We start from the raw sequence: 27,000 nt of genomic DNA, 5'->3' as shown, positions 1-27,000 counted from the left end.
ATCCACAATCATTTCCGCCCACTTTTGCGCTCTACCTCATATCTTAGTCCATGAAGTGACGAGGCGCAGGAGGAGTGTGCGAAGGCGACTACTATTTTTACAAACAAATTAAAATGTGCTTTAGTTGCCTTAGTTGCTAATCGAACTAGATGGATAAGAAAACAGGTGGGGCTAGGGAGTATACATTATACATTTCATCAAAATACGCATCGAACGACACCTCATTTTTAAAAAAGGAACTTTTTGAACACACACATTTTGTGACAAAAAAGTAAATACTAGACTACTACTAGTGCAAAAATGATTATAATACCTTCCAAGACGAAAACTTATTTTGAATTTAACGAAATGAATTCCCACATAAATTCAGCTTAGAATGTGTACTGTTTTAGTTCACCCAAGTAGTGAATATAGGAATGTATTTAGTCAAATTCACAATAATTTTTTTGCGCAAAAGTTGAAAACAGAACTTCCTGTTATGTTGAAGGGGATCGTCACTTGTTTTTTATTGATTGATTGCAGTAATGACATCAATGCATAAGGGCTTACACAGCCAAGTCGAAATGAGGAAAGCATGGCTAAATGGGTGGAGAGTCATCAGGGACGGAAAAGTCTTCGAATTCCCAAACACTTAGGAATGTAATGTCACATCAATGCGGACCACACAACCGCACAACGACAGCAGCTCGGATTGCAAAGAACGAGTTTTAACAAATTCCAATGTACGCGTCCTGCTGTGGAAAATGTCAAATGAATGATATGCCTTAGTGTGAGCATGGTGAATGTAAGGGACTTTGGCCTTTAGTACAATTGAGCGCGTGAGGGTGAATCGACTGTCACCCCACAAAATAAATCAAAACGCGCTATTTATTGATTTTTTCATGCATTTTAAAACTTTTTATTGAAAATTAACTCGTTCTATATTAAAATACAGCTCAACAGTTAATACAATACAACATATTACAATGCAATTTAACTTGTACAATACTGATATTCGCTACAGCAATCATTTGACTCGCTCTTGCATGGCGGGGATGTTTGGTTCGTGTACAAGAACTTTGACCTATGAGTAATAATTCTTTGACAGAACCATTGGCATTGCTTAGGTTACTATTTTCAAAATGTTTTTGAAATACTAGAATGCTTAATAAGTGCCTAAGTAGCTGCTTTCGGTTTTCCAGGAACTTTGTCGGTATTCCTGTGAATTTATCCCATTCTTAAATCATACTCTATCGAAGGCAAGAAAATCTAATGCAATTATTTCGAAGTAGTCTTGATATTTCTTTAGGGGCATGTAACGAAAGCAGGTACAATTTAATTTCATGATAGGTGTCCAAAAGTGGTTTATATGATATCAAATGTCAATGATGCATGTGTCAAAACTATTATTATTATTCACTTTGTATATCGTCCTAGATAACTAAATTGATATTGGGATATGCGTCTTTTACCATTTTAAAGTTAAATTGATTCGTCTTTAATTAAATTTTGTTATTCTTGTATATTTGGAATCGCAAATTTATGATTGACAAGGGTATAGAATCTTTAATATATTTTTATGAATTCTTTGTGTATATATTTCCTTATTTCTTTATTTACTTGATCATATCAATACATGTATATATACAAGTAAAGTTCGTAAAACTTTTAACAATAAGTTCAGTCGGTCTTTTTTTATGTAAATTATATACACTTATATTATAAAAAGTAATTTATTTGTGTTTTTGTCTATTCTTTTGAATTATCCTTGTTTTTAGATTATTTAAATTGTAAAATTATGTAACATTAAAAAATAAGACACGAAATCGTTCAAGACAGATATGATTGCTTTGCGTAAAAGATTTATACTTAAACGATTTCAAATTTCAAACTTTAAAGATAAGTAATCAACCAGGCTAAATCGGCATTTGTGACAGAAAAGATTGCAAAAAATAGTTCGCATCGAGCGACCCGAGCCAAGTATTTCTATTTTATTGTAAATGGTAAGTCTAATGAAAATGTAAACCAAATTTAGGTTTCAGTTTAGGGAGAAGGTCATCTGCTTTTAGCAACACTGTAACATCATTCTAATGATCCTAACATAATACTGGACTTCCAGTAGGGAAATGCCATTGTTTCAGGTACTTTAAAAATCGTATGAATTATTGGGCAAACAACGAAAGCACTCGAGTCACCTAAATTACTCGCGATTATCATGAGTTTTACAAGATTTTGCTTTTGGCATCGTTAAAGGACTCTAGGTATGCGGCGATTTTGCTATTCTAATTGCTTTAAACTACAGTCGTTGTTAATTCATCTCTGATTTCACATTTGTTTGCTATGTTGTCTCCTATTCCAGTATATGTATGTAAAAGTATCGTAATTTTTCTATCTTTTATCGTTGTGCATATGAAATATTAGATTTTAGTACAAAGGAACTGGCTGCCTCATTGTATCAATTTGCGATGCTTCACGATTAACTAAAAAAGTTCTAATACTACTCAAATATTCAACTCTTCTAAACGTGCTAGCGCTAAGATGTGGCTTCTCACGCCTGGGTCCGTCAACAACTTTTTCAAAGTAAAAAAATCTAAAATTGTAAAATTGCTTTATAATTGGGGGGTTACATTATAGGCAATAGGGCTAGTTGAGTAAAAGCGTATCAACATGTCGAAATCATTTGATGTTAACATAGCTTACACACAAGTTAATATAGCCGCCATTTAATGTACTGGCTGGATCAGGATATGCCAGGTAATGTACGTTGAAGAATTCTAAGGAGCCGAGTACTTTACTCTTTCACATTTACACCTACGCCCAAGAGGGCGGGCTGGTGGTATAGGTGTCTGTTTGGGTAATCTGAAACCGATACCGACCGAATCGAGGTACGACTCTCATATTTGAGACTTTTGTTTAAAACAAGTTTCTCAAAGGACAATTTTTAAACGCGACGCTAAGACGTTTTTTCAACCTTGCTGAAAATACAAATAAGATAAAATCAGTTATTTGCACACAAGCCCACAGTAATGCTTGATTAAAAAGAAAACTTCCTATAAACTGTGGAGCAGAAACATTTTTAAAATAAAAGCAAAGAGTTTGATTTATGAGGAAAGAAAGAAATGTGTTCCCTTACGGATTTCCTTTAAACTACTAAGGTCGTCGTTGCTGTGGCATTTAAGTTAGACTTGGGTGTTTTTGTGGTAGTGTTTGAGGTATGGGCACGAAATTACGATTACCTACCTTTCTGGGATGATGAAGGTGGGTACACAACAGAAAGTTACATAGCCTAGGAATATCTAGTTTTTTCGTATTCAGATACATACTTACGCTTCTGATGCCCAACCCAAAATGGTTCACATTATGTGGGTAACTCTTGTTTGTACGTTTTGGCAGAAGGAATATATACGACTGATAACACGGCATAGTCCAAACACATTTCTTCAACAGTTTTATAAACAGCAGAATTTAGGCCTTTCGATGTACATATTTATGTAGTTTTGACTTTGGAACGCACATGGATTCAGGTGTGGACTTTTCTGAACTGCAAGACTGGCACTTGGAGGAGCAGAGCACAATTAGGCATAGATAAAAGGTCGATAGTGACAGATAGAGAGAGATAGACAGAGAAAAGAGAGACACGTACACATAGATAGAAAAACATATATACCAACAGTCATGCCAAATCAAGTTCGCTATACGTATCAGATATCGGGCAGGCAGATAGTCGCAGTGTAATCGGAACAATGTATCTGGTCGCGTGGAGTGTTGAGTAAGGTGATGGTTACGCCTGGAGATAATGACCGACTCGGAATTAAAACCAAATGTATTATTGTGTTTTCTCATATATATTTAAACATATATACTTTTTTATTATAGCTTCTTTTGTTTTTCGTTCGTTTTAATTAAATGTTCAAAGTAACAATATAATTAATCAACTATTAACGATTTTCTTATGTTTTTCTTTCTGTTTTGCTACGTATAGAACGTCTTTCACATCTAATAATGACTTCAATGGTATTCTTTCATCATTATTACTTATAATTTTTGTCTGTTCTTTCTCTATTAAATTCATTTTCCTATTAAGTTACACATATATATATTTATAAATATATGTATATATATTTATACATAAATATATATTTATATATGTATATATATATATATATATACATATTAATTAAAAGCAAACATATATATATATATATATATATATATATATATAGATATTAATGTTTAATAATCTGTGGTTTCGTGAACTTTCTGATATACATATAATTACATTTTCAATACTATATTTTGAACGGTAACATAATATCAACAAATTATAAATGAAAACAAAAGCATCTGAACCATTTAACACTTTAAACATTTATGATAACGTTAAAACTTGGTTAAGATTGAATAGTATGCTTCAATTAGTTGTGTTCGATTTAATTATGTGTTTATTCAATATATTAAACAATTAAAGTGGCCTTCAATCGTATATAAATGTCTGAGACAAGACGCAATTCATATAGTAGAATCTAGGTACACATTTTCTATAAGTATTTGAAAAGCGGTTACTTTATAGACTTTTAGTTTCGAGTTTAAAAGGATCATAGCTAAGATACATTTTTGGGTGCAGGTTCAGTAACAGACGATAGGGAAACAAAGCAAGGGACTGCAAGCTATTTTCTTAGGATAGAGTCAATTTTTTTTTATCATCATCTATTCGCTACTCATGGTCTAGTCGTTTGAGCCACGTTAAGGCATTCATTCATTGGTTTGATCGTTCCTAACATTGTATGGAGCGAGGGGGCACTAGAGGATTGCTTTATTAGGTTGACAGAGAGGGGCGTTAAGCCTTGTTGGTTTGCCGCTGTCCCACCGACTTGTAAAAACATGATGTTGAGAATTTTTAGAAAAATTTGGGTAAGAAGCTTTAACTGATATTTTGAAACTCATTTTTGGATTTGGATGTTACGTATCGAGTGTGGATCTAGGTCTTTCATTTAGGCGACTTCTAATGAAAGTTATACAGATTTATGTATATATCGTTGCTAATAACTGGATCGGAACAACAACATATAGCCATTTATGTAAATGCTAGTGATTAGTGACCCTGTATGGGAAGGTATATGAGCGTGTTTGGTTTGGCATAGCTGGTAAACCGTATCCAAATTTATTCGCAATGTTCAGAAATAAGGTAGGAAATGCTAGCCTGCAAACTGCAATGATTTTGTTTAGTTGATGCTGTTGTTCATGTAGCTTTTTGTTTTCTTCTATTTTTTGCTGAGAAAGTATTGTTTATATCTTATAATACATATTTGGATTCTTCTGAAGTTGATGTTGTTGTTGATGTTGTTCTTGTACTGGCTGTAGGCGTTTTCTAGTGCTGTTGTTCTGGATGTTGTTGATGATACTTATAAAACACCGAAAGAACATGTCTAAGTGGGAACTTCAAGTCGTAGTTGTGGAGAATTGACAGAATAGTTGTTGATGTTGTAATAGTTGATATTGTTGTTGTTTCGTGTTTTTGCAAATATTGTTCAGGTTGTTGTCAGATGTTGGTATTGAGGCAGAGTGGAGTGGCGTAGATTAAAGATTTAATAGAGTGTTTTAAAACCAAAGAAGAGAAAGAGAGAAAGAGAGAGACAACAGAGAAAGAGTAAGAGATATATATATATATAATGCAGTGGGGTTTAAACATTTTTTATTAATTGTATATTAAGTTTAAATCAGTTCAACATAATAAAGAAAAATTCAACCGCTAGGATTTGTGTTCTGACACGTAGCACAAATGTCCCTTCCAACTGCAAGATAACATCATGATGCAAAAATGCATCATCAAAATTTATTAATTCGTGGCTTAAATCTGAACGGTCTACAATATTATTGCACAGTCGGGGAAGCCATTGTACAAATTGTGGCACATTCCTTACACACATGGGTGATATGATATTAGTATAGAAGAGTTTTGAGACAGAACACATTCTCGACTCGCTCATGTCATGAACCGCATGCAAACCAAAGTCCATCCTCGACAGCTTCGCGAAGGCCTGAACGTGAGAAGTGCCTCGATCTGCTGTTCGTACATCCATGCATATAAAATGCGATCTGTACCTTAGAAAATGTCGGTGAATGTACTGTATGTATAGGACTATGTATATTGTTGGCATTAAAAAGTCTCTCTGTGCAAAAGTGTGAGTGTATATGGGATTCAGCATGTGAGCGAGAGTGTCCTCCACTAGTCGATGCTTTGAACAATCGGCATATCTGGTACTGGCGTTTAAAAGGCTTATATACATATGTCATATGCGTTGGTGTCGTTGTTTCTTGTGGCCTGTTGTATGCATGTTTCTGTTTTGTCTTTTAAGATCCTGGGGTTCGTGAGGTCGTTTGGAGGCTAGTGATTTTTCGATGAAAAATGTATGCCAAATGTATCACAGTATTATGCTCTCGAACTGCCTAGCATCTCTTATAAGCTATTGTCCTTGTCTAAATGACTACTGCTAAATATTTTAGTTATATATTGTTGTACAATATTTTCTATGGAAAAGCCGTAACTTAACCAAAACCTTACCGCTAAGGGTACAAAAAATGGAAAATTAAACTTAAGCTCGGCATTGTTCATACTTTTTTTTGCAGATGTTGGTTTATATAAAGGAATATAATAATCTTATTTACTTACATTTCAGAAGCATCATTCAGAGAGAGCATTAACTGTCTCAAAAAGATCGAAATTCTCAATTGTTGTTGTGTAGGTATGATGTTTGTATAAGAAAGAAACAAAATGTAACAGCTGTTAAAGATGTTTGACTCAAACTTTTTAAAACAAATTGACTGAATCTTTTTTATTTATATTTAACCTTTTCTCTCGGTTAGGATTAACAATTTGGAGAATCAGCCATTTCAACGTATCTGCAGCCAATTCGTTTGCAAGAATTTTTACTCCTAGTTAAATTCTTGAAATTTACATATATACACAACGGGTGTATATATATACATATACATATACGTTTATATATATATATATATTTGAATGGCATTTTAACATATTCGCCGATTTATTTAATAATATATCTATACTTATAGATGGATTTCAAGTCCAGTGTGATTTCAGCAACATATGTACTTCGACGGTTCGACATAACTTGGTAGCCTCCTCTGTCGCTCTATTGGCTTTTGGTTTTTTAGGATTGGTAGTTTTGTTTTATGTTATGTACTTATTATTTGTTTCTGTTTGCATTCGAGTTTCACCGTGTCGATTCGATATATTCATTAGATCGTTACTTTTTATATCAACTAAAGAACGATTATGTATTGTATATTGGGTTTGAGTATATTACATTACTATCGAAGCAAAGTGATTTGAATATTATTAAAGGCCTTTACTATAGTTGGGCGTTTAATGATTTGATTTGTGTTTTAGCTACTTTAAAATTCATTAGGAGTTTACCGTTTTGTTTGTATTTTAATTTTGCAAACTGTTTCATTTCGAATTATAGCTGTCATCGATTTTAGGATTTATTGTTAAGGAGGCGTTATGTTGCTGCCGGGTAAAGTTATATTAGGCTCTAGATTCGCAGTAGTTTTAATTCGTTCTGTTTATGGTTCCCATGTTACTTAACTGATCTTATATTAGCAAATTCAATTTCAAGTCGAGTTAAATCAATTTCCTTTTATGGGCTATATTATCATTATTACTTGTATTTCATCATCATATTTATTTATCTGTTATTATGGTGACTGACATATCACTGCATGACACATTTTCCCTCTATTTGAGTTTTTAGCTCATTTACTTGCGTTTCTATTTGATTTTTCAGTTCTGTAAAAGAAATTGAGTATGGAAACAGCAATAAATAAGCATATTTTGTAGAGTAGACTACAAATGTTTGACATGTTAACTGGTATGTATGTATATGTATTCATGGATGCTCATGTACAGAAACTGTTCTACTGTAGCTGAGACTGTTATGTAAGTAGCATTATAGCTTCAGGAAGGGTTTCGTTCGAATACAAATAGTATAAATGATAATATAAAGCAATTACTTGCGGAAAAGTCATGTTCTGTAGAGACTGTTGGCATTAAGTGTTAAAGTCACAGTAGAGTCAGACTTACATATAACGAAAGTTACAGTTTTAGTTACATAGATGTTTAGCAGATAGATATAGAAATAAAGTCAGAGTTATAAAACTCGGTGCGAAGAAATACACATACATATTCAGTATATGGGCATTATATATATTTTACATACGTTTATGTAGTATGTTAAATACATATAGCGCACATATTAAAGAGAAAAAGTGGACAACAGGAAACAAATTTTGTAATTGTTGCTCGTCCATTTATTGTACATATATTTTTTAATATTTTTTCAGTTATATTTATATTGTTATGAGTGTTCAGTTTTAGCGGTTTATTTTAATATGTAAAGAAAAGGGGCTATTAGTGCTGTAGAGTGCATAGAGTGAGAATGATGTTTAACAATATATATAAAAAAAAACATTGGTACGTAATGGTTGCGCTAAGCTGTGGTCTATCCTAAATCTAGAATTCGGCTTGAAATATTTTCCAATTTTATTACTTAGTTATCCAGTAGAGTTTTTTTTATGCTTTGTATATTAAAGATACATTTACAGAGAATAGGCGCAGTGAAAAGAAGGGCGAGAGTATTTGAAAATTGTAATTGTTGGTGATGTTGTAGGCTAAAGGGTATTTCTTGAATACAAATGTATTACGACAGTATTACCACACATAAGGAAAACAAATGTTTTTACCAATAATCGCACTTACCTTTTTCTAATTGATTTAATAACAAAAAACCTAAGCACAATTTATCCGCCTGCTAATAGCGATTAACTAATTTTAGTATTTACCCACAATTTATATTAAACAAAATACAATTAAAGATGTAAAGAAAACATGACAAGGTGCATCCATTTTTTGCTCAAATGCTCCCTAGGTTTCGCAGTGTCATTCTCACTTACAAAATTATTATGTATACACATAACATAAGTTTAAAAACTGAATAAAATGTAATATGTGAATGGTGTGCACTCTTGTAATATACAAGTATAATTGAAAATGTTTATATCCGTCGTTGAAGATAAGATCTTAGACAGATAGGGTTGCAGTTAGAGTTAGAGTTTGCATTTGTAGCTTAGATGTTATACGCACATGGAAAAGAGTACATACATATACATATATAGAGAGAGATAGATAGTTTGGTTAGTGGGCAGTTATTCATAGAGTTTTATTGGGTTTTTCGATTGCATTTAGATACGAGAGACACACAGATGCACAAACATAACCACAATTACTACTTTCGAGCGTTGTTGAATATTTAGCTGATATTAAACGGTTTTTGTTTCTGGTTTTAGTTGTAAATCAACTTGTATAGGTATTGTCTAAACCTGTTGGGGCTCGCTTAAGCCGTTTGCAAAGTAGTTAGAAACCAAAAATTGCGACAACTCAAAATCTGATACAGTTACAGAATAGGAGCGAGAGCAATCGGACCGGCGCAATTGGTGGGTTGGAATTGCAGTATATAGATGCCACTAGCTAAGCTTGGTTCGAGGGCATTCGACAGCGGCAGAAACAACTTACTTGTAAAATCATCGAGCTCTTCCTGCTCCGCTTCGGCGGCGAGTTCCTCGGGCGTCTTCTTTTTCCGCATCAGGGGATTGGGCTCTTCTTGGGGGGTCGCCTCCACGATCTCCTCCTTTTTCTTGATGTTGTACTGAATTGTTAATGGGAATTCGGTAGATCAACAGGTTAATTAGTCTTAACCAGAGGTCTAGTATCTTAACGGCTAACACATTTTTTTTTAGTGGTCCTGTGTTGTCTCGCTCCTTTGTAGCTCAATCTGACTCCGTTAGGGAGTCGTTCATTAAAGGACTCCCTACTAGAGTCAATTTGAGCTTCACCAGGACTGGTTTTGCCATTTCAAGGCACGTAATGTATAGCGTTTTCACTGTGATTGCGAGGACCGACAAAACGACGGATACTTACCTTATCGCGAATGTCTTGCCTCATCTTCTCGCGCTCCTCCTCCATTTTTCGGTGCTTTTCCTTGCGCCGGTCCTCGGCCTCCTTGATGGCCTCCTGACGCTCCCTTTCCTCCTCCTCTGCCTTTTCCTTGTCGTCGCCATCATCGCCTCCATCACCTCCTACAGCGCCTGTGTAAGTGACCGGATTGCAAGGGTTAGTACGATATTTAACTCTGTGTTTAAAAGATGTACGTTTTGGAATGAATTGAGACTAGTGGACCGACTAGAATCCTAACCTAAAATATAGTATTAACATTTAAGTTTGTTTTTAATTTACTCAAAATGGGCCGTGACCAATTTTAGTTTGCATCCAAACCTCGACATTTTGACACATATGAATAAAAGCCCGTCTCTCAGCTTGGCTTGTTATCGCCTAGCGCGTTATCACTCCGAGTGACTTACATTTCTATTCCAGCACCACTACCACTGACAGCGAAAATAAATGGGAGAGCGATTAGTTGGTATTTAGTGTGTCTGAGCCGCAGTCTGAAAGCAGAAACACGGAAGTGGGCTGAGGCATTAAGAGCGACCTCTGCTGCTTCGCCCTCCAGGAAGAAAACAAGACCCAGTACCTGCGGTACAACCGCAAAATAGCGTGGGCCTCATTTTAATTCGAGCGACCACAGAATCAGCACGCAGGAGGAAATGATTTCAAGAGCACTGGCCATCCTGTGCATAGCTGGCATCACCTACGGCCAGGATGATCTGGTCAGGGTGGAAACCGAACTGCTGAGCTTTTCCCGCAATCTAGAGCAGTATCTTGACACCAGCAAGCAGCCCTGCCAGGACTTCTACGGTTATGTCTGCTCGCACAGCGCCAACCTCAGTGAGACGGGCAGGCAGCGATATCAGAGCGGGCTTAAGCACACGGACGTCGCTCAGCTGATGGACATGGAGCTCCAGTTAATTAACTTCTTCAAGTCCTGCGAGAGCGGGAGTGGCGTGGAGGCGCTCAAGGGATCTCAGCTGTTCAGGCAAAGTGGGGGCTGGCCTGCTTTGGAACCGATCAAGGTCAATGCAAGTCAGCGGACCAACCAAGCCCAAAGCTGGCTGGGAGTTCTCGGGTACTTCCACGAAGTAGGTGCGCCTTACTTCTTCGAGACGTCGGTTACCATTCAGTCGAACAAGCGTCTGGTGGTACTGCAACCCGAATGCACGCGCCGCAACACTCTGAGGAAATATGAGCAGCGGGTGGGCGAAGTCCTGCAGAGCTTCGGGATCGAACAGAGCCGCGCCCACGTGACCGCCCTCGAAGTGCTCAGCTTGGAGCGCAATAGTCGGGACATTGTGAAGGCGGAGCACATCGAGGACCAAGTGGAGTTCAGCTACGCGAACTTTAAGCGCAGCGTCTTTGGAAACGTCTCGCTGCCCAGACTTGACTGGGATGGCTACTTCCGCAAGTTGCTTGGCGGCAAAACGCCCCAGGCCAGCGACACCATTGTAGTCAAGCAACTGCCCAGACTGGTTGAGTACTTCGCGCTGCTGCAGAACACAAGCATGATTCGGCTTTTAAATTGGATCTGGACAGACTACTTGATGGGTGAGTTTTTCCCACCAAAGTAAAAATCGTAAATCCCAATAACGGTATTCTTTAAAATGTCTACAGTTCCATCCATTTTCAGTTGCAATTTGCACAGATAAGTTATAAGTCTCCTATAGCACTTGATTGAATTTTATACTTTCTTTCCGGAAGTTTATTGAACCAATTCCGAAATACGACAACTTTTCTCATAGAATATTTCTGAGCATATATTGAATAGATTTTACACTAATTGATTTCTGTGGCGCCCCCATATGACCCTTTCAAATCTGTTTTAAACATGCTAGTAAATCTAAATTTACCATTTTAGAAAACAATTAAGCTTGAAGTAGCACTTGAAGTTTTAGAAAACTGTATATCTCATTTATTTCCCTTCCTCTATTAGATATCGTAGATGCAGACTGTCACCAGTTGGCGGAGACCTATGCCGGAGACCTTTACGCCCACATGATACAGCGTGTTACGGCAAATCGAGTGGAACTGGCGAAAATGTACTCGGTGCTGGGAAAGGCCTTCACAGACCAGCTGGCCGCCAGTGTGTGGATCGATGAGATCTCGAGGCAGAGCTCGAGGCAGTTTCTGGGTACTATTATGCACATTACCCTTAATGGCGATGAGCGCTTGGACGCGGCATACCACTCTGTCTTGCTGGGTCGGCGGAGCCTCTATCGCAACCTGGAGAAGCTGCGCAAGTTTCAGCTTCCGCAACGTTCGACCTCCCAGTCCATGCAGCAGGTGCGCCGCTACGCCCAGGTATTCGCCACAGTCAATGCGTTCCTAGAGCAGTACAACCTAAGCACGCCACTCAACTACCTCCTACTGGGGAAGTTCTTCTCGCGCAGCCTGGTGGCTGCAGGCAGCAGCTCCCGTACGCCAGGAGCCTGGCTGAGCTCCGACTCAGAGCGGCGCTTTGGCATCTTCCAAGAGTGTGTAGGCGGACAGACAAACGCCATCGATCTACTTCTGGACTTACTTGCCCAAAGACAAGCGCTTAGTGGATACCGCCAGTGGATCGCCACCCGGACGGGACTGGAAGAGAGAGTCGACGCGCTTTTGGCCGCTGGTCACTCAAAGATGTCCCTACAGAGGCTATTTTTCGTTACCAGCCTCCTCGTGGACTGCCAATCCGAGTTGGGCGTCCTTCAGCAGGACCGCAAGCGCCAGGTGGCTCACGCCACATTGCGCAACTCACCGGAGTTTTTGGAAACCTTTAAGTGCCGTCCTGGAGATGGACTCTACCCGCAACACCAGCGCTGCAATCCGTTCTAGGGTTGGACCTTGAACTTTTTAGCTGCTGCCACCGGTGATGCTAAAAATCAATAAACCACTGGAGGGTACCACCGCTACCAACCCCCAATCGATTGATTTTTCCCGTCCCACTTTGGACAGTTGCATAGACACCATATGCTTACGGATTGGTTACGGAAAAAAAATAAACAATTCGCTGTGCGCTTGCAAAGACTTACATGGAGCACGGATTCGGTAACAGTTAGTTAGCGTTAGTGTGTTGTGGCGAGTTGTTTAGTAGTTTAGTAGGTTGGTTTAGTGGTGGCAGTGTGTTGTAGAAGGGGAAGAAGACGAATACGGTGTGTCCGCCGCCAGAAATCGAAAGGCAGTGTTGGAAGGCAGACTGCACTTAAACTTTGGATAGGATTCATACCAATGAAATTCATGATTTCAGGGCGCTCTGGACCGCTGCTATCTGTCCGTCGTGGGGCCTTCTGTCTTCCTTTCCTTCCCGAGTGAATGCAACCGTTGCCTCAGCCGACGTTGGCACTACTGGACTCGCTGTCAGTCAGGAGCTGCAACATCTCCGACCCACTGGCTCGGTCGCAGGGCCGACGTGGTCATCTCAATCGATTCGAAGCGGTTGCCCGAAGTGCAGTGCGTACGCGACCACCAGTCCTCGCGAACTGAGTGGAGGAAAAGGTCTTGACAGGCGGACAGGCGCACAAAACAGCGACCTTTATCTGCAGGAGTGCGAGCCCGGAGTAGGAGTGCTGCTAGTCCTGCTTCGGCCTTTTATGTCATGGCGCCGCACTGGCTGCCTCTGCCGCGTCGCAGTCGGCGCTGGTAAGAAACCGACCTCCGGCGCCTGCGCAGGTCCCAGCGGGGAGTGCGGCTCTAATTCCGCCGGAACGCTGCTCCTGGCTGCTTTGCTAATAAGAGCAGCATGGCATCTTTGCTGCCTATTCTGATGGCAACCCCTAAGGGGCGACAGAGACGCATATTCTCCGAAGGCGCAGAATCGCATTCGACGCTCACTGCTCTTGAGCATATCACGGACCTATGGGGCGGATGGGTAAAGTCGGGGATGACGAATGACCACAATCGGCTTTGCTCTTTGTCTTGGTGGGTGCAAAAGGCATCGCACATTAAATTGAATTTATTGTCATCAATTTAGTGAATAGCTTTGCGAATAAACTTTTTGGGGTGACCGAATTGCAGACGCATATATTGTTTTCATAAATTAGTCAACGCATTTTAAATTCAAATTGATTTGTAAAATGGTGTCAAATGTTCGAGCAAAATCAGAAGGAAGAAGCATACCGCTTTATGGGATTTTTGCAGCTTGCCCGACTCGTTTTGTGCGTGCCAATCACTTCAGTGCCACCCGTCTGCAAATACGATGGGGAATGTAATTTGAACACAACTTGGTCCTGGGAGCTGATGGCAAAAGCCCTTTAAGCTCGACTCCAGTTGAACATTCAAGATGGCCCCTAAATAAGTGCACAATTTAATTAAAAACTAATCAAGCCTATTGTAATGCAGTTATCAAGCCAACATAATTAACACCCCGGGGCAAGACGCACTGGCTTGGCGTTCTTGGCCCTCCATATCTCTCCACTATCTATTGCTGCTCCCCACTAATGGAAATGGACAACCCGTTAGCGAGGGCCATTGATGAGAAATGCTTCCGACAGGCCGAAAGATCGGTCGGATGGTACATATAAATTGGGTGTTTGGCTTTTGGGTTTTTTTTCTTTCCTCCACTCATTTTATTTTTTGCCGTTAAAAGCATTTGCTGCGTGTCAAGGGTGAAATGAGGGTACTTAACAACTATCCGCCACGACGACGTGAATATTGGGCTGGAACTAGGGCCTACTCCCGCCAGTAAAACGGGAAAAAAATGGTTTGTTCGTCAGTCGGAAAATGTTGAGCAGAAGACATAAGTCTGATATACGAGTCGAATCATAGGGATAAACGCCAAAGAGCGCTTTACTGCTTTGACTGCTCTTTTGAATACCAACATGTCAACGAAACCCGATGATGAGGACGTGGCAAAATTGGGACGCAAATGGAACGCGCCCCAAAGCGGACCCACGGAGCCAGCGTAATAAGTCTTATTCGCAGCACCACAAGTAGAGGGCTAAGCCCCAACCGAAGCGGATGCAATGATGTGCCTCCGGCGGATGTGCGGCGGATGCTGGACCGAGTGACACTTATTCGACTTAATACACGCTCGCGAAGAAAAACTACATTAGAATTCCATTTTCATTGTGGCGCAGGCCAGACACACTCCCGGTTGCGTGTGGGCGGGGGTGTGTAGGGGAACTGCCCTATTTCGTTCAAGTATTTTCTGACTGGCCCACCCTTGTTCCCTTTGTCACGGCTGCGTGATTATTTGCTGCCTTCCTGTCAAGCAGTTGCTGAAATGGCACGAACAGCAAATTATTTTCTCACTAAATCCCGTCCAAGCCAGCCGAACTGAGGACCACAAAAGCAGCCACTGCCTGGCACGCATCTGGGTAAAATACAGGAACCAGAAGCGCCGGGGCTGATCCAGAATCCCAGCTAACGTGGGGGACTACGCGCGACCTATGGGGCGGCACCGACTTAATCGCTTAGGAAGGTGGCACTCGCCGTCTTGCTGATGTTTATATTGTCACATTCGCTTATAGCAACTACCACTTTTAGCTAAGTTATAGTTTAACAACCACAAAGGACCCGATATTTATATATGACTGGGCGCCTGCTGTATGGTGTGCCTAACTGAAAGGACAGGAGCGTGTGCAAGTGTTGAAATTACGCCGCCAATGCGCATTTGACTGTTCCGACCATCTTGGCTGAAGGCGCTTAGGGCACACGACTACACGCTTTTCTTATAATGCCAGCAATTAGTTGTGTGCCTTATTCGCATTCGTAAAAACATTTGCTCTTCCACATCCACTCAGGGACCCTTGCCAGGCTCGTTCGGAATGCGACGTCGTCTCACAAACGGCAAAATTTGACAAAAATGCACAGCTGCGCATCGTGTGGACCGAAGGCTGGTTAGCCGCATGGAAATATTTTGGTGCGTACTCAGCTCGGGATATTTAAGGAATTTTTAATATACATAATTTACGCCGAGACCAACTCATCGAACTGCATCACCACAGGGGTCTGGGAATATTGGTTAAAGTCGAATAAAGGAAATGCTGTAAAATACTATAATCGATAAGCGGGTATCCTTTCAGCGTACGTGCTGCAGACACTTGAAATTTGACAAGATTGCGTGGTTTACAATGACTTGAAAAAACGATTAAATTAGCTAGGGGTTTCAGTTCTCTAATATTTATGGGAGAATATTATGTTATAATCATATCAAATGTCTTAAATTTTTCAAAAGACCTGCTTCGGAATGGATAAACAAGGGGCGACGAGAATGGGTTACAATCGAAAGGTGTTTATACCCGTTACTCGTAGAGTAAAAGGGTATACTAGATTCGTTGAAAAGTATGTAACAGGCAGAAGGAAGCGTTTCCGACCATATAAAGTATATATATTCTTGATCAGGATCAATAGCCGAGTCGATCTGGCCATGTCCGTCCGTCTGTCTGTCCGTCTGTCTGTCTGTCCGTATGAACGCTGAGATCTCAGGAACAACTAAAGCTAGAAAGTTGAGACTAAGCACACCGACTCCAGAGACATAGACGCAGCGCAAGTTTGTCGATTCATGTTGCCACGCCCACTCTAACGCCCACAAACCGACCAAAACTGCCACGCCAACACTTTTGAAAAATGTTTTGATATTTTTTCATTTTTGTATTAGTCTTGTAAATTTCTATTTATTTGCCAAAATACTTTTTGCCACGCCCTCAAAACCGCCAAAAACTGTCACTGTTGAAGACTCTCTTTCGCACTTTCACTAGCTGAGTAACGGGTATCAGATAGTCGGGGAACTCGACTTCTCTCTTGTTACATATACAAATCAAACGTATATTTTAAGGCATATTTTGTTTTGTGTACTGTTTGTTTATTATTTTCTCTTCTGTCTCTGTTGTTTTAAAGAACATATTGTTACGCTAATTGAGTAGTTTATTTATTCTTATACTTTACCTCATTGTAAATTCGAAGTATTTAGGTTGTAGTTGAGTTGTAATTAGAGTAGTTATAGTAGAATAGTAGAAGATGAAAGTAGTTTTGTAGTTAGTAGGGTTCCATATTTGTTAAAGTAGTACATAGCAGGAGATGGAGTAGTTCGATTGTAGAGTAGTAGTAGAAAAAGTAGATAAAAAAGATTTAACATAACAATTACCGCAGAAAGCGAAAGTTCCGGTGTAACGGCTCCAAGAGTATATTCGATATAATATCAAACTAAACTAATTGAAATCAGAAGAGCAAACTGAATGCAATGTTAAGTATTGTCAATTTCAGAGTAAAGTTTTTGAATTGACCTTGTACTTAGCGTGTTTTAACCAAACAAAATCAAGATGTGCGGTGATTGTGATAACTGTCGGTAAGTGAGTTGCCAACTAATTCTGAGTTTCAATTAACTATCGAATCAAGTTGCAAGTAGCCGAATTGCAGACGCATATATTGTTTTCATAAATTAGTCAACGCATTTTTAAATCAAATTGAGTCGCGTTAGCGTAAATTCGGAAAGTTTTAGCTTTCTCTATAGAAAGTATCCCCTATAGTTAATAGATAGTAAACCGATGGTAATGTCGTTTGAATGCAACTGTTGATGATCTATCCGTAAGACATGCTTTTGCAAAAAGTATTTAAAGTTCTGAATCGAATAATATTACTGAAATACTGGAAATCAGCCCAGGGAAACGGATGAGCTGGTGTTGATTGAAATTTTGAATATTGATACTGATTTTATGATGTCATTGGTTACTGGCTATTAATTCAAGTAAAAATGCAGCTCCAATATATGTATATGGTGAATGCTGTGATGGCATCAAGACATACAATATATATTTATGGACATAGTATTATTTAGCAAAAGGTAAATAGAGAAATTACCGCCTGCAGCATCTGCGAGCGTGTGGTCGGGGAAGTAGAGGAAAAGTATTATTAGCATTAGTCTACCTGTTGTGGATTACGCTTTATGGGCTATAATTAAAAGTTACAGTTTATGTGTGATAAGATAGTATTTTGGAAAATGTAAGAAGATGAGGAATATGCATAAAAAGTTGGTGGGAGTAGTAAGATACGTGAGAGGCAGCATGGCGGAATTAGGAGAATCGTTGCCGGGCATTCTGGCTTAAATTTGGCTCTCGACCGTTCTTTCGGGTTCCCATTTTCAAAGCGGAAAGGGGGTGGGGGTCAGATTGCTCTGGAATCGGGACTTGCTTGGGCGTGGCATTCATGTTAATACACAAGTACTACACAGGGAGCGAACTTTTTAGTCGAGGGTTAGTAGTCAGGAAGAAATTGTAATAGAAGAAATGGAATTGTGTTCTCTGTATATTTTTTATCGGTGCGATGGCAGGTGTGTTTATTGGACCTTTGTTGTTCGGTGTACTTGTTGTTGCTGTAGAGTTCTCGCTGTTGAGGGAATGGGTTGGGTAGTCAGTACGGGGATGGGGATAGAGAAGTGCAGAATGTGGGGTGGTTGGGATTTGAAAATGGGGTATTCCGCAGAGTGCTGTGCACTTGGAACTTTTTCTGTGTGCTTGGCTGGGTGTATTTGTTAAGCTATTGTGTTCGAGTGTTTTACAATGAGGTAAAGTTCGGCTGAGGCATTGTAGGAATGAACAAATATATTTTATTATTGTTTGTGTTTGGGGGTGTATCTGGGAGGGACTTCTTTCGTCAGGATTTTCGTATGATATGTACTTAGGTTATATAAATTACCATAACTTTATTATATCGACCACACGAAAATATTTAGGTAAGTTGCAATAGTTAGCAGAGCATACGGACTTGTTTGTGTTCTTTTATTGACAAAATTGTCAAAATTTTAAATTGGGAATCGCTCTAATATTATATTAATATTTATGATTTTATGGCTTAGCGTTTGGGAAAGAGTTTATTAATTAAGCTATTTCTTATTAAATTTTTATTTTTCTTCGCCTTCTAGAAATCCTTACGGGTTAAAATATTTTATCTCTACCAATGTCCCGCAAGATTTTTTTGACAATTTGTATTATTTTATTATCAGGGCTGTGAACCCATGTCATTGTGGATTTGCTTTGGATCGGAGCTCGAACCTTAACGATTACTAAAGTTTCGGTTTTTAACCCGGTCCGTCGAACATGGGCTTAAAAAATACACCAAAATAATATTTAAAACCAATAATATAATAATTTGTATTATTATTCTTTGCATTGTGATTATAAAAATTAATTGGGTATTTATAATATCCGTCGTCAAAGAAAATGTTCGGAAAAGTATGTAACAGGCAGAAGGAAGCGTTTCCGACTATATAAAGTATATATATTCTGAACTGCAAATGCTAGAAAGTTAATATTAAGCATACAGACTGCAGAGACATAGACGCAAACCCTTTTGAAAAATGTTTTGATATTTTTCTATTGCTGTATTATTCTTGTAAATTTCTAACGATTTGCCAAAAAACTTTTTGCCACTCCTACCAACAAGCCCACAAACTGGAACAAATTTTCCACGTCCGCACTTTTAAAAAATGTTTTGATATTATTTCACATTTTTTTTAGTCCTGTAAATATCTCTCGATTTGTCGCCCACAAACCGCCAAAAACTGTCAGTGTTGAAGTCTCTCCTTCGCACTTCCACTAGCTGACCGTTTTCTCTTGTTTTATTTTTTATTTTGCCAAGTTCTTTCAGTATGCCAACAAACTGTTGTAGCACCCTCATTGCCGAGTAACGGGTATATACTCGGGTATACCGTCGAGAAAATCGAATACAGCGTTCCCTCTTTTTTTTCCTTAACCGAGCCTGACTTTAAAGCGCCCTGGTTAATGGTCCGGTTTGATTTTTTAAATGCTTTTTAAGCTGCAGAATGTTTCACAGCCCTGATAATTATTAGTACAATAAAATTTGTACTTTAATATCCGCTTATCTAAAGTGGATATAAATACATATATTATGTATATTTTCATGTAAAAATGCATAATTTATTAATTACCAAGTATTGTGTGCCATATTGCAAAATTGGAATAAAAAAGGGCTTTGGTATGCTGAAATATCTGTGTAGTGCAAGGCTAAGCTTAGGTACAACAATTTTTAAAACACTTTATGCACTTTTTTAATTCTTAATCTTAAACGGGTCTGGAGTAATCTAGTCATACATTTTAATTGTATAGTCATGCTCTTGCCAATCAATACAACCTAGTCTCCATTAAAATTAAAACAGAATCGGTGATCTTTAAACTGAATGGGTAGTGCCATAAACACAATGCTTTGCACTGCCAATTATAAAATCACTGCTAAAGTATGCTTAAAAACGTTTTCAGGTTTATAACTAGGTTAAATAATGTATAACAGATAGATTGAGGGACGGAAGTGCCATAACTTACGCACATTGTATATCAGTTTTTCAGTTTGGACGCTTACCTGTAAATTAAAGAAAATTAGGTATTAATCTAATGTAATGTAAAAAGTTCTGTTCTGGAAATTCAAGCGCAAGTGACAGATGATTAGACACTCCAAGTATACATCAGCACAATGTGGTTAAACTATTTTTAGAATACTTTTGAAAACCCGTTTCTTCGACACTTCTTTATGCTCTGCGAATTCAGGCCACTAGATCTATAACCAACTCAAACCTCATCCTTAAGTACGACAGGCAATAGTTATAAAGACTTCTGCGAGCTTAAATAAATTTTCGGACTGCGAGTGCAAATAGTTGACAATGAAAACACATTAGCAGGCATGACTTCCTGTCACCTAGAGACCAATGGAAAGGCTGGCCTGAGGAAGTAAGCATGAAACGGCTGAACAATTCCTTGCGACTAGGAGTTTTATGGGGATATTTCATTTCGCCTTCATTTTTCAAGCGAATTTTACGGTAAAAAATAAGTAGCCGCCGTGCTGCATCATTGAGAGCCTAAAGTAATCTCCACAAGACGAAGTTACGGAACGGGAGTGTACCTAGAATCTGCTATCCTGATAGCTGGTCCACGTATGAATGACCGGCCCGGCAAGTGCAAGATCAGATTTGGTTCCTCGAATTTTATGCCCATGCTAATAGCGTTTTCGTGTTCCCTGACAGCCTTAATAGCCTTGACAGCCTAATGGCTAACCATACCAACTGCAATCTCTAACTGAGCCCCAGTTGGAAGCCTGCCGAACAGGACAGCGGAATGATTGAGTCACCGGCCCTGAATTTTTCCCCGGCTGAGGCTGGAGGTTGGGCACAGGCGCGTGACAAATTCAGCATCAATTTACACAATTAACTGTATCCATTTGTCGGAAACACTTTCCTGGGCATTCGTGCAGAATTTCTGCGTTCGATAAGAGACAGCCGAGCTCAGCTGCAGATGATGGGGCTAGAGGTACGGGGCAGGGGCAGCGTACTTGCAAATTGTACGAGATTGCTGGCCGGGAAGTAGGGGGACATTATGTCACAGGGCCACAGTGGCAGAGAGTTGCTCTATGTAAATGGCCGAGTACAGAGTGGGTTGCATGGTGTCGGTTGATAAGCATTCAAGTTAACTATTCTCGCCCTAGCATTCGGTCTTTTCTTTTTCTGAAAGCATTCTATGATTTTCCGAGCGATTGCACAGTCTCTGATTAAGCAGCAGCGTCAATGGGAACCCACTGACTTTACCTAACGACTGCCTGGGGTTGAAGAAGCAGACGGGGATGCGGACTGAATAGGTCCTTGCTGTGTATCTAAAAGCGGTGGCTCTCATGTGTGGTAATTTTTGTCGATGCGCAGCAGCTTGAAAGTGAATTATATATACCCGCACGTCCATATCAAAGTGTATTGATCGAGTAGCAAAAATAAAATGCTGGGGTGGCTGTTTCTTACTTACCTTTAACGGCACTTAATTGGTTTCCAACCATCTGCTTAGCTATGAAGGCCGCCATCTTTGGGCTGTCGCTCTAGGGGCGTGGCTATGCCTTGCTGTGGTCTTCCGCTTCCGCACGATGCGATGCACTTGTACTCGCGCTGTCTCCTTGGGTCTCGGTTGCTGGGTCCTGACTGCTTGGTAAGCTGAAAGCGACAGAGCAAAACGAAAATAACAAATTAATTTTGTGTGCGGGAGGACAAAGGAGTGCCCTGTCACCTGGGTTCGCCTGATACTTTAAGCCGCTTATGTAAAATGCCATAAGTCGAGCCCTCTACTAAAGCACTGTTTCACTTGAAACCGATCTCATCCAGTATCAGTTCAATGAATGCTAAAGGGGCGAATGCTCCTAATTCGGAAATTTAATAACGCCAAATCTTGTCCTACAGCACAATAATCCCGTAATAAATGCGGTCTACGTGTATTCCAGCCGAAACTTAAAATTTTATTAACGCCCCAGGTTACTGCTGGCTGCGTCTGCAACGCCTCTTTGTACCCATGTATTAATAATTGCGCAAATTGGGCTAACGAACTTAAGCTGGAGGCGGCAGCTTACTTCTGGCTAGCTGCGCAAACCACAACACCACCAGCAAACGAGCAACGAAATTAGTTTGGCATCAAAACCATTTGCTCAGCTGGACGGAATGGACGAATACAGAGTGTCAGTTAAAGACAATATTTCGCTGTCGATGGGGATGGTTACGTCTTTATTGCCCTTTTTTCAGGAGTTCACGGGATTTTGGATTGGGGATTTTTGGGCAAGTGGGACGAACATACCTGACTTAATATATAGAAGCGAACTTTTATGGCATTCGTGCTTAGAATTTTTTGGTCGGATGGACAAGGTGTGGTTCCATCCAAACAAAGCATTTTCTTATCCTTGAGCAAGTAAACATTTCAAGTTGACCCAAAGGCTGCTCAGTTGACTATCTATTTACATTTAAAGTTTTCTAATACGGGAACCAGCCAGAATGCCAAAGCAAATAAACTGTGTTTGACTGTGTCTCCTGACCATTTGACCTTGGCTAGAAAGTATAAACGTTTATAAAGTATACGCCTCGTCTAAATATCAAGTATACGCGGAGTGACCCTTTTTTCTGACGGACAAAGCAGCTATGGAGAGTGCGATCGAGTAGATTTAGGTTAGTCTTTGCATTGTTGTGAGGAATCGAACGATTATGTAATGAGCTTGGAACCTTTTGCTGCCGACAAGCATTCTACGCTTGAAATGCGCAAGATACGGACAACTTTGCGCAAATATTTTATAAAAGTGCGAGAAAGTTTGGAGCATACTTGAGGCATACTTTAGACACTTTTTGAATTAGTGGACCACCCACATACCTGGCCTTACTTCAGCAAGTATTCCTTTCCGATTTTCCTTGAAAATTCCTTTGTGGACTTGGCGGTTCAAGAGCAAAGTTCCAAATAGTCTGCGCAAAGTGTGTTTGTTTTAAGGAGTCCACAGAAGAAGAGAGTGCATTAGGCAGATAGACTTTCTGAAAGACAAACAGAGACACAGGAGGCGTCAGTTACGTGTTCACAGTCCAGAGTTCTGGGGTTCTAGGGTTCCCGGTTCCTGGGTTTCAGTGTTCGGCAGGGTCCAACCGAATCATTGGGCAGGCGCTAATTTAAAAATAGCAGACACACACACCAACACCCCCAAGGGTCGCATTGTTGCCGATGTTTCGCTTGTCGTCGTCGTTATTGAGCTGGCGTGCCATTTGCTTTGTTGCTTTTATTGATATTTCTTTATTAGGGTTTCTTTTATGGGAGCGTGCACGTAAGTGGCATTTTTAGTGGAGGGGTTGGAGGAGGCGGGTGCCACAAGCAAACAAGAATTGTACTTTACGTAATACGCGGAGCAAACCAATTCGATTGGGCTCGGCCTTTGGGGGCCGCCGTGTTTCGCTTTTTTCACTGATTCCGATTACATAAGACTGGAGCACTCAGTCAACTGGCCGAGCAATTGAATTAGCTCGATAGGACGAATTCGCATAATCAATTTCGGTTTTCAGCCGTGCTTTCGAGCTCGGGCCGTTCGTCGATTTTTAAATACAACCACTGTGGGCTAGTATTGACATCGTGCGGGTGAATGTGTGTGGGTGGCACATATACACTTGCTCTGGTGTATTAGTGTGCTGTGCGTGTCCGTGCGCACTGTCAGTGTGTGTGTGTTTAATACTTTTGCTTTGCTTGGCACATTTCACCTACACCGTCGCTATGTTTTCTCGGCGCTTCTTACTTCATGCTATGTTCGCACTCTTCTGCACGCCACTGCCAGAGTACCCTACACGGAAAACTCGAGAACTCGGAAAACTTGGCTCGTTGCCGCTGTTCCGCATGCGAGTGCCTTGCGAAGCGTCGGCAGAGGCAGCGTCATCCGCGCAGCTGCGGCACCAAAATCCAGTAAAGAGCGGGCTCCGAGGGAAGGAGCTTTCGCCCCATCCGGAATTCTTTTAGCTCGGGCTGAGTGCTTTACCGCTCGGCTTGCCCAGAGGAAACGAGCACCACGGGCACTTAAAAAGATAAAGACAAAAAGTGTGGGGCTCGTTTAATGGCAGAGCGCTCGAGGATTAAAGGACCGCCAGGACTGAAAGGACTGCAACGACCGTATCATGCCTGTCCTCTCTCTAATATATTTATTTCCTCCTATTTTGTGTCTGTTACATAATTCGATTCCCCTGCTTCTATTTCACTCTCTCTGCCTTGTCCTCTCTCTCTCTCTCCCTCTTTCTCTCTGTCTCTCTCCTTCGCTCTCGTTCTCGGTCTTCCTTTCTTGACTTTTTGACTTTGAAATCAACAGCGAAAGCGCTGCCTACATTTGGGAGCTGGCGCCTGCGCCGAGTAGCGTACTCGCGTTATTGATTCGCGGCGTTCGTATTGTTGTTCCTGTAACTTTGGCAGCAGGCCAGGCCGTACTGATAAGACGCTCGCTGTGCCAACGAGTTATTATCACCATTCGGAACTAAAACCAGGCACATCGCATCCCTTGGCTGTGCCCTCATCCCATTGGAACGGCCTTTGTTGGCTTGTCAGCGCCACTCCAGTTTGTTTGCCACATTCGTGTGTACATGCTGGGCGGGCTGGGCGAACTGGCGGCTAGATGACGGGACCGGAAGCACAAAGCTTTAAAGAAGGAAATTGCTAAGAAATGGCCACGTCCGCTCATCTGTCCGCCATCGGACTGTGGTCGAGTCGAAGTCTATGCGTTGACCAGATATCCGACTGAGATCGGAGTGCTCAGAGCGAAAGAGAAACCTCCAGACTCATAATTAGCGCGACACAGATCCAATTGTGTCCCTACCAACATCTTAGTTGGCTTCATTGTGTTCCGCTCCATATATTCTGCTGAATGGGAAGTTAGCTCCCGTCCTCTACCGGTGCTTTCCCCGGCCTGTATACGAATCAATTCCATTTCAGCCAGCCTTTGCTTTACAGCGCGAGATAATTGCTTATTACTTCTGGCTCCACAAGGCGACGTTCCGTTCTTAGGATGTTAGTCACGACCTGGTCACTAGGGCATTGCTGCCTGGGGTAATAGTCCAATGGCCATTAGAAAGCTGGCGTGGTTCGGTATAAGGGAATTGGGCGGAAGGAGTACGGACCACAGAGTTTTAGCGGGACTCACCCATTTCATCCACCGCTTACCTTCACAATCTGTCCCCGAGAACCACAGGACTTGGGTACTTGCCCCACACCAATGCACTCGACACTCTGCAATGTTGCACTGATTGTCACTCGGCGCGACGCCCGTATACAAACCGAAAAGTTCGCTCTGGGGCGCTGGTGCTGCTCCTTGTGACCGAAACTAAATTGATTGCCGAATACGGTATGCTAGTAGCCAGCAGCTCTAGTAGAAACAACATCCACCGAGAACGAGAAGAGAGCCCCAAACGCAGTTTTGATAGTTCACCCGCAAACCAAACGAAAGCTTGCTGGCCGAAAGCTTTCAGCCAAATTGTTGACTACTAACGACATATTCCGGAGACGTTCTAGGACGTCCTGCTAAACGAGGAGAAATCCAATCATTCATCGGTATCGACTGACTTGCCTATATACATAAGTCTCACCTGCGTTGCGACAAGCAAACTGCGCCATGCTGTGCCCCATGTGCACGGATGCGGAACCGGTGACAGGTTATCCTCCGCTAATTTCATAGAATATGAGCACCATCTTGCTTAACACACCAACTGAAGGAAGCCGATTAATGCCGGAATCGCTTGACGATCCGCCGGGGATTCCGGCCTGGCCTTTTTCTGCGGGATAAGCTCGAGTGCGGCGGAACAGGAAAATCATGCAGGTGTTTGCGTGGAAGAACCGGGGAGCAATTTATATTAATTAAAGCATACACGGCATCATGCGATATCAGATCCCATTATTCTTATGAAAATCAAATCAAATCTTATTAAAATAAATCGATTTAAATCACATGTCGGGGTATTCCGCCTCGTCACAGCCCAGCGCATTCTATATCATCAGACGACGTCAGCGAATTGGCCACATTTGGCTCACTGCCGTTTCCAGCTTCTTTAAGATGTAATGACTGGAAGAAAACCCGCTCGCCTGGAGATTTTTAGCAGAATTTGGATGTCTTCTGGGTCCATTTGCTTTAGAAGGTTAAAAGAATCATTCACAAGTATACTTGCTACGCGGAATGGGATACACATGCATATGGACATTTAATCTTTCTTTTCATAAAATTATTCAAAACTTTTTTATGTTCAAAATAAATAAGTGCGGACTTAAAAGGCTTTTGCATATACATTAAAATAATATTATATTTAAAAAAAAATATATATAGAATACCCGGTAATTAGGTAGTAGAAGTGCGAAGAAAAGATTTCAATACTGACAGTTTTTGGCGGTTTGTGGGCGTTAGAGGGGGCGTGGCAAAAAAATGTTTCGCAAACTGAGAGAAATTTACAAGACTAACGAAAATGTAATAAAATATAAAAACATTTTTCAACAGTGTGGGAGTGGCAGTTTTGGGTGGTTCGTGTGCGTTAGGGTGGCCGTGACAAAAAGTTTTTCTGCAGATCGATAGAAATTTACAATACTAATAACCAAATTATAAAATATCAAAACATTTTCAAAAATGTGGGCGTGGCAACATGGTCAACTTGGGCTGCGTCTATGTCTCTGAAGTCTGCATGCACAATCTGAACTTTCTAGCTTTTACCATATACGGACAGACGGACATGACCAGATCAACTCGGCTTTTGATTATAATATTCTAATGTC

At 40.6% G+C, this 27,000-nt stretch overlaps 2 protein-coding genes across 19 annotated transcripts; one reads left to right on the top strand and one right to left on the bottom strand.

Moving 5' to 3' along the window:
• Window positions 1–866: 866 nt before the first annotated feature.
• LOC6535267 (complexin) lies at window positions 867–25,562 on the bottom strand. Of its 18 annotated transcripts, XM_015191518.3 has the most exons (8): window positions 25,408–25,558; window positions 23,101–23,255; window positions 21,724–21,905; window positions 17,786–17,797; window positions 9,977–10,134; window positions 9,572–9,704; window positions 6,650–7,789; window positions 3,806–5,416 (listed from the first exon to the last, which is right to left on the bottom strand). In XM_015191518.3, the coding sequence occupies exons 3-7, from the start codon at window positions 21,776–21,778 to the stop codon at window positions 7,716–7,718; spliced, it is 432 nt and encodes a 143-aa protein (XP_015047004.1). In that variant the 5' UTR covers window positions 21,779–21,905; window positions 23,101–23,255; window positions 25,408–25,558; the 3' UTR covers window positions 3,806–5,416; window positions 6,650–7,715. The 18 variants fall into 18 exon arrangements, with proteins under 18 accessions (XP_039231722.1, XP_039231723.1, XP_015047004.1 ...); XM_039375788.2 differs by lacking the exons at window positions 3,806–5,416; window positions 6,650–7,789 and adding an exon at window positions 867–2,954 and having other exon boundaries at window positions 25,408–25,560; XM_039375783.2 differs by lacking the exon at window positions 6,650–7,789 and having other exon boundaries at window positions 3,806–5,405; window positions 25,408–25,560.
• On the top strand, window positions 10,206–13,019 carry LOC6535268. Its single transcript, XM_002095888.3, has 2 exons — window positions 10,206–11,554; window positions 11,940–13,019. The coding sequence occupies exons 1-2, from the start codon at window positions 10,660–10,662 to the stop codon at window positions 12,821–12,823; spliced, it is 1,779 nt and encodes a 592-aa protein (XP_002095924.1). The 5' UTR covers window positions 10,206–10,659; the 3' UTR covers window positions 12,824–13,019.
• Window positions 25,563–27,000: the final 1,438 nt, after the last annotated feature.

This window comes from Drosophila yakuba, chromosome 3R (assembly GCF_016746365.2).
Source record: "Drosophila yakuba strain Tai18E2 chromosome 3R, Prin_Dyak_Tai18E2_2.1, whole genome shotgun sequence".
NCBI classification, from domain to species: domain Eukaryota; kingdom Metazoa; phylum Arthropoda; class Insecta; order Diptera; family Drosophilidae; genus Drosophila; species Drosophila yakuba.
The sequence above is the reverse complement of the archived record's forward strand: the minus strand, read 5'-3'. Positions and strand labels throughout refer to the sequence as shown.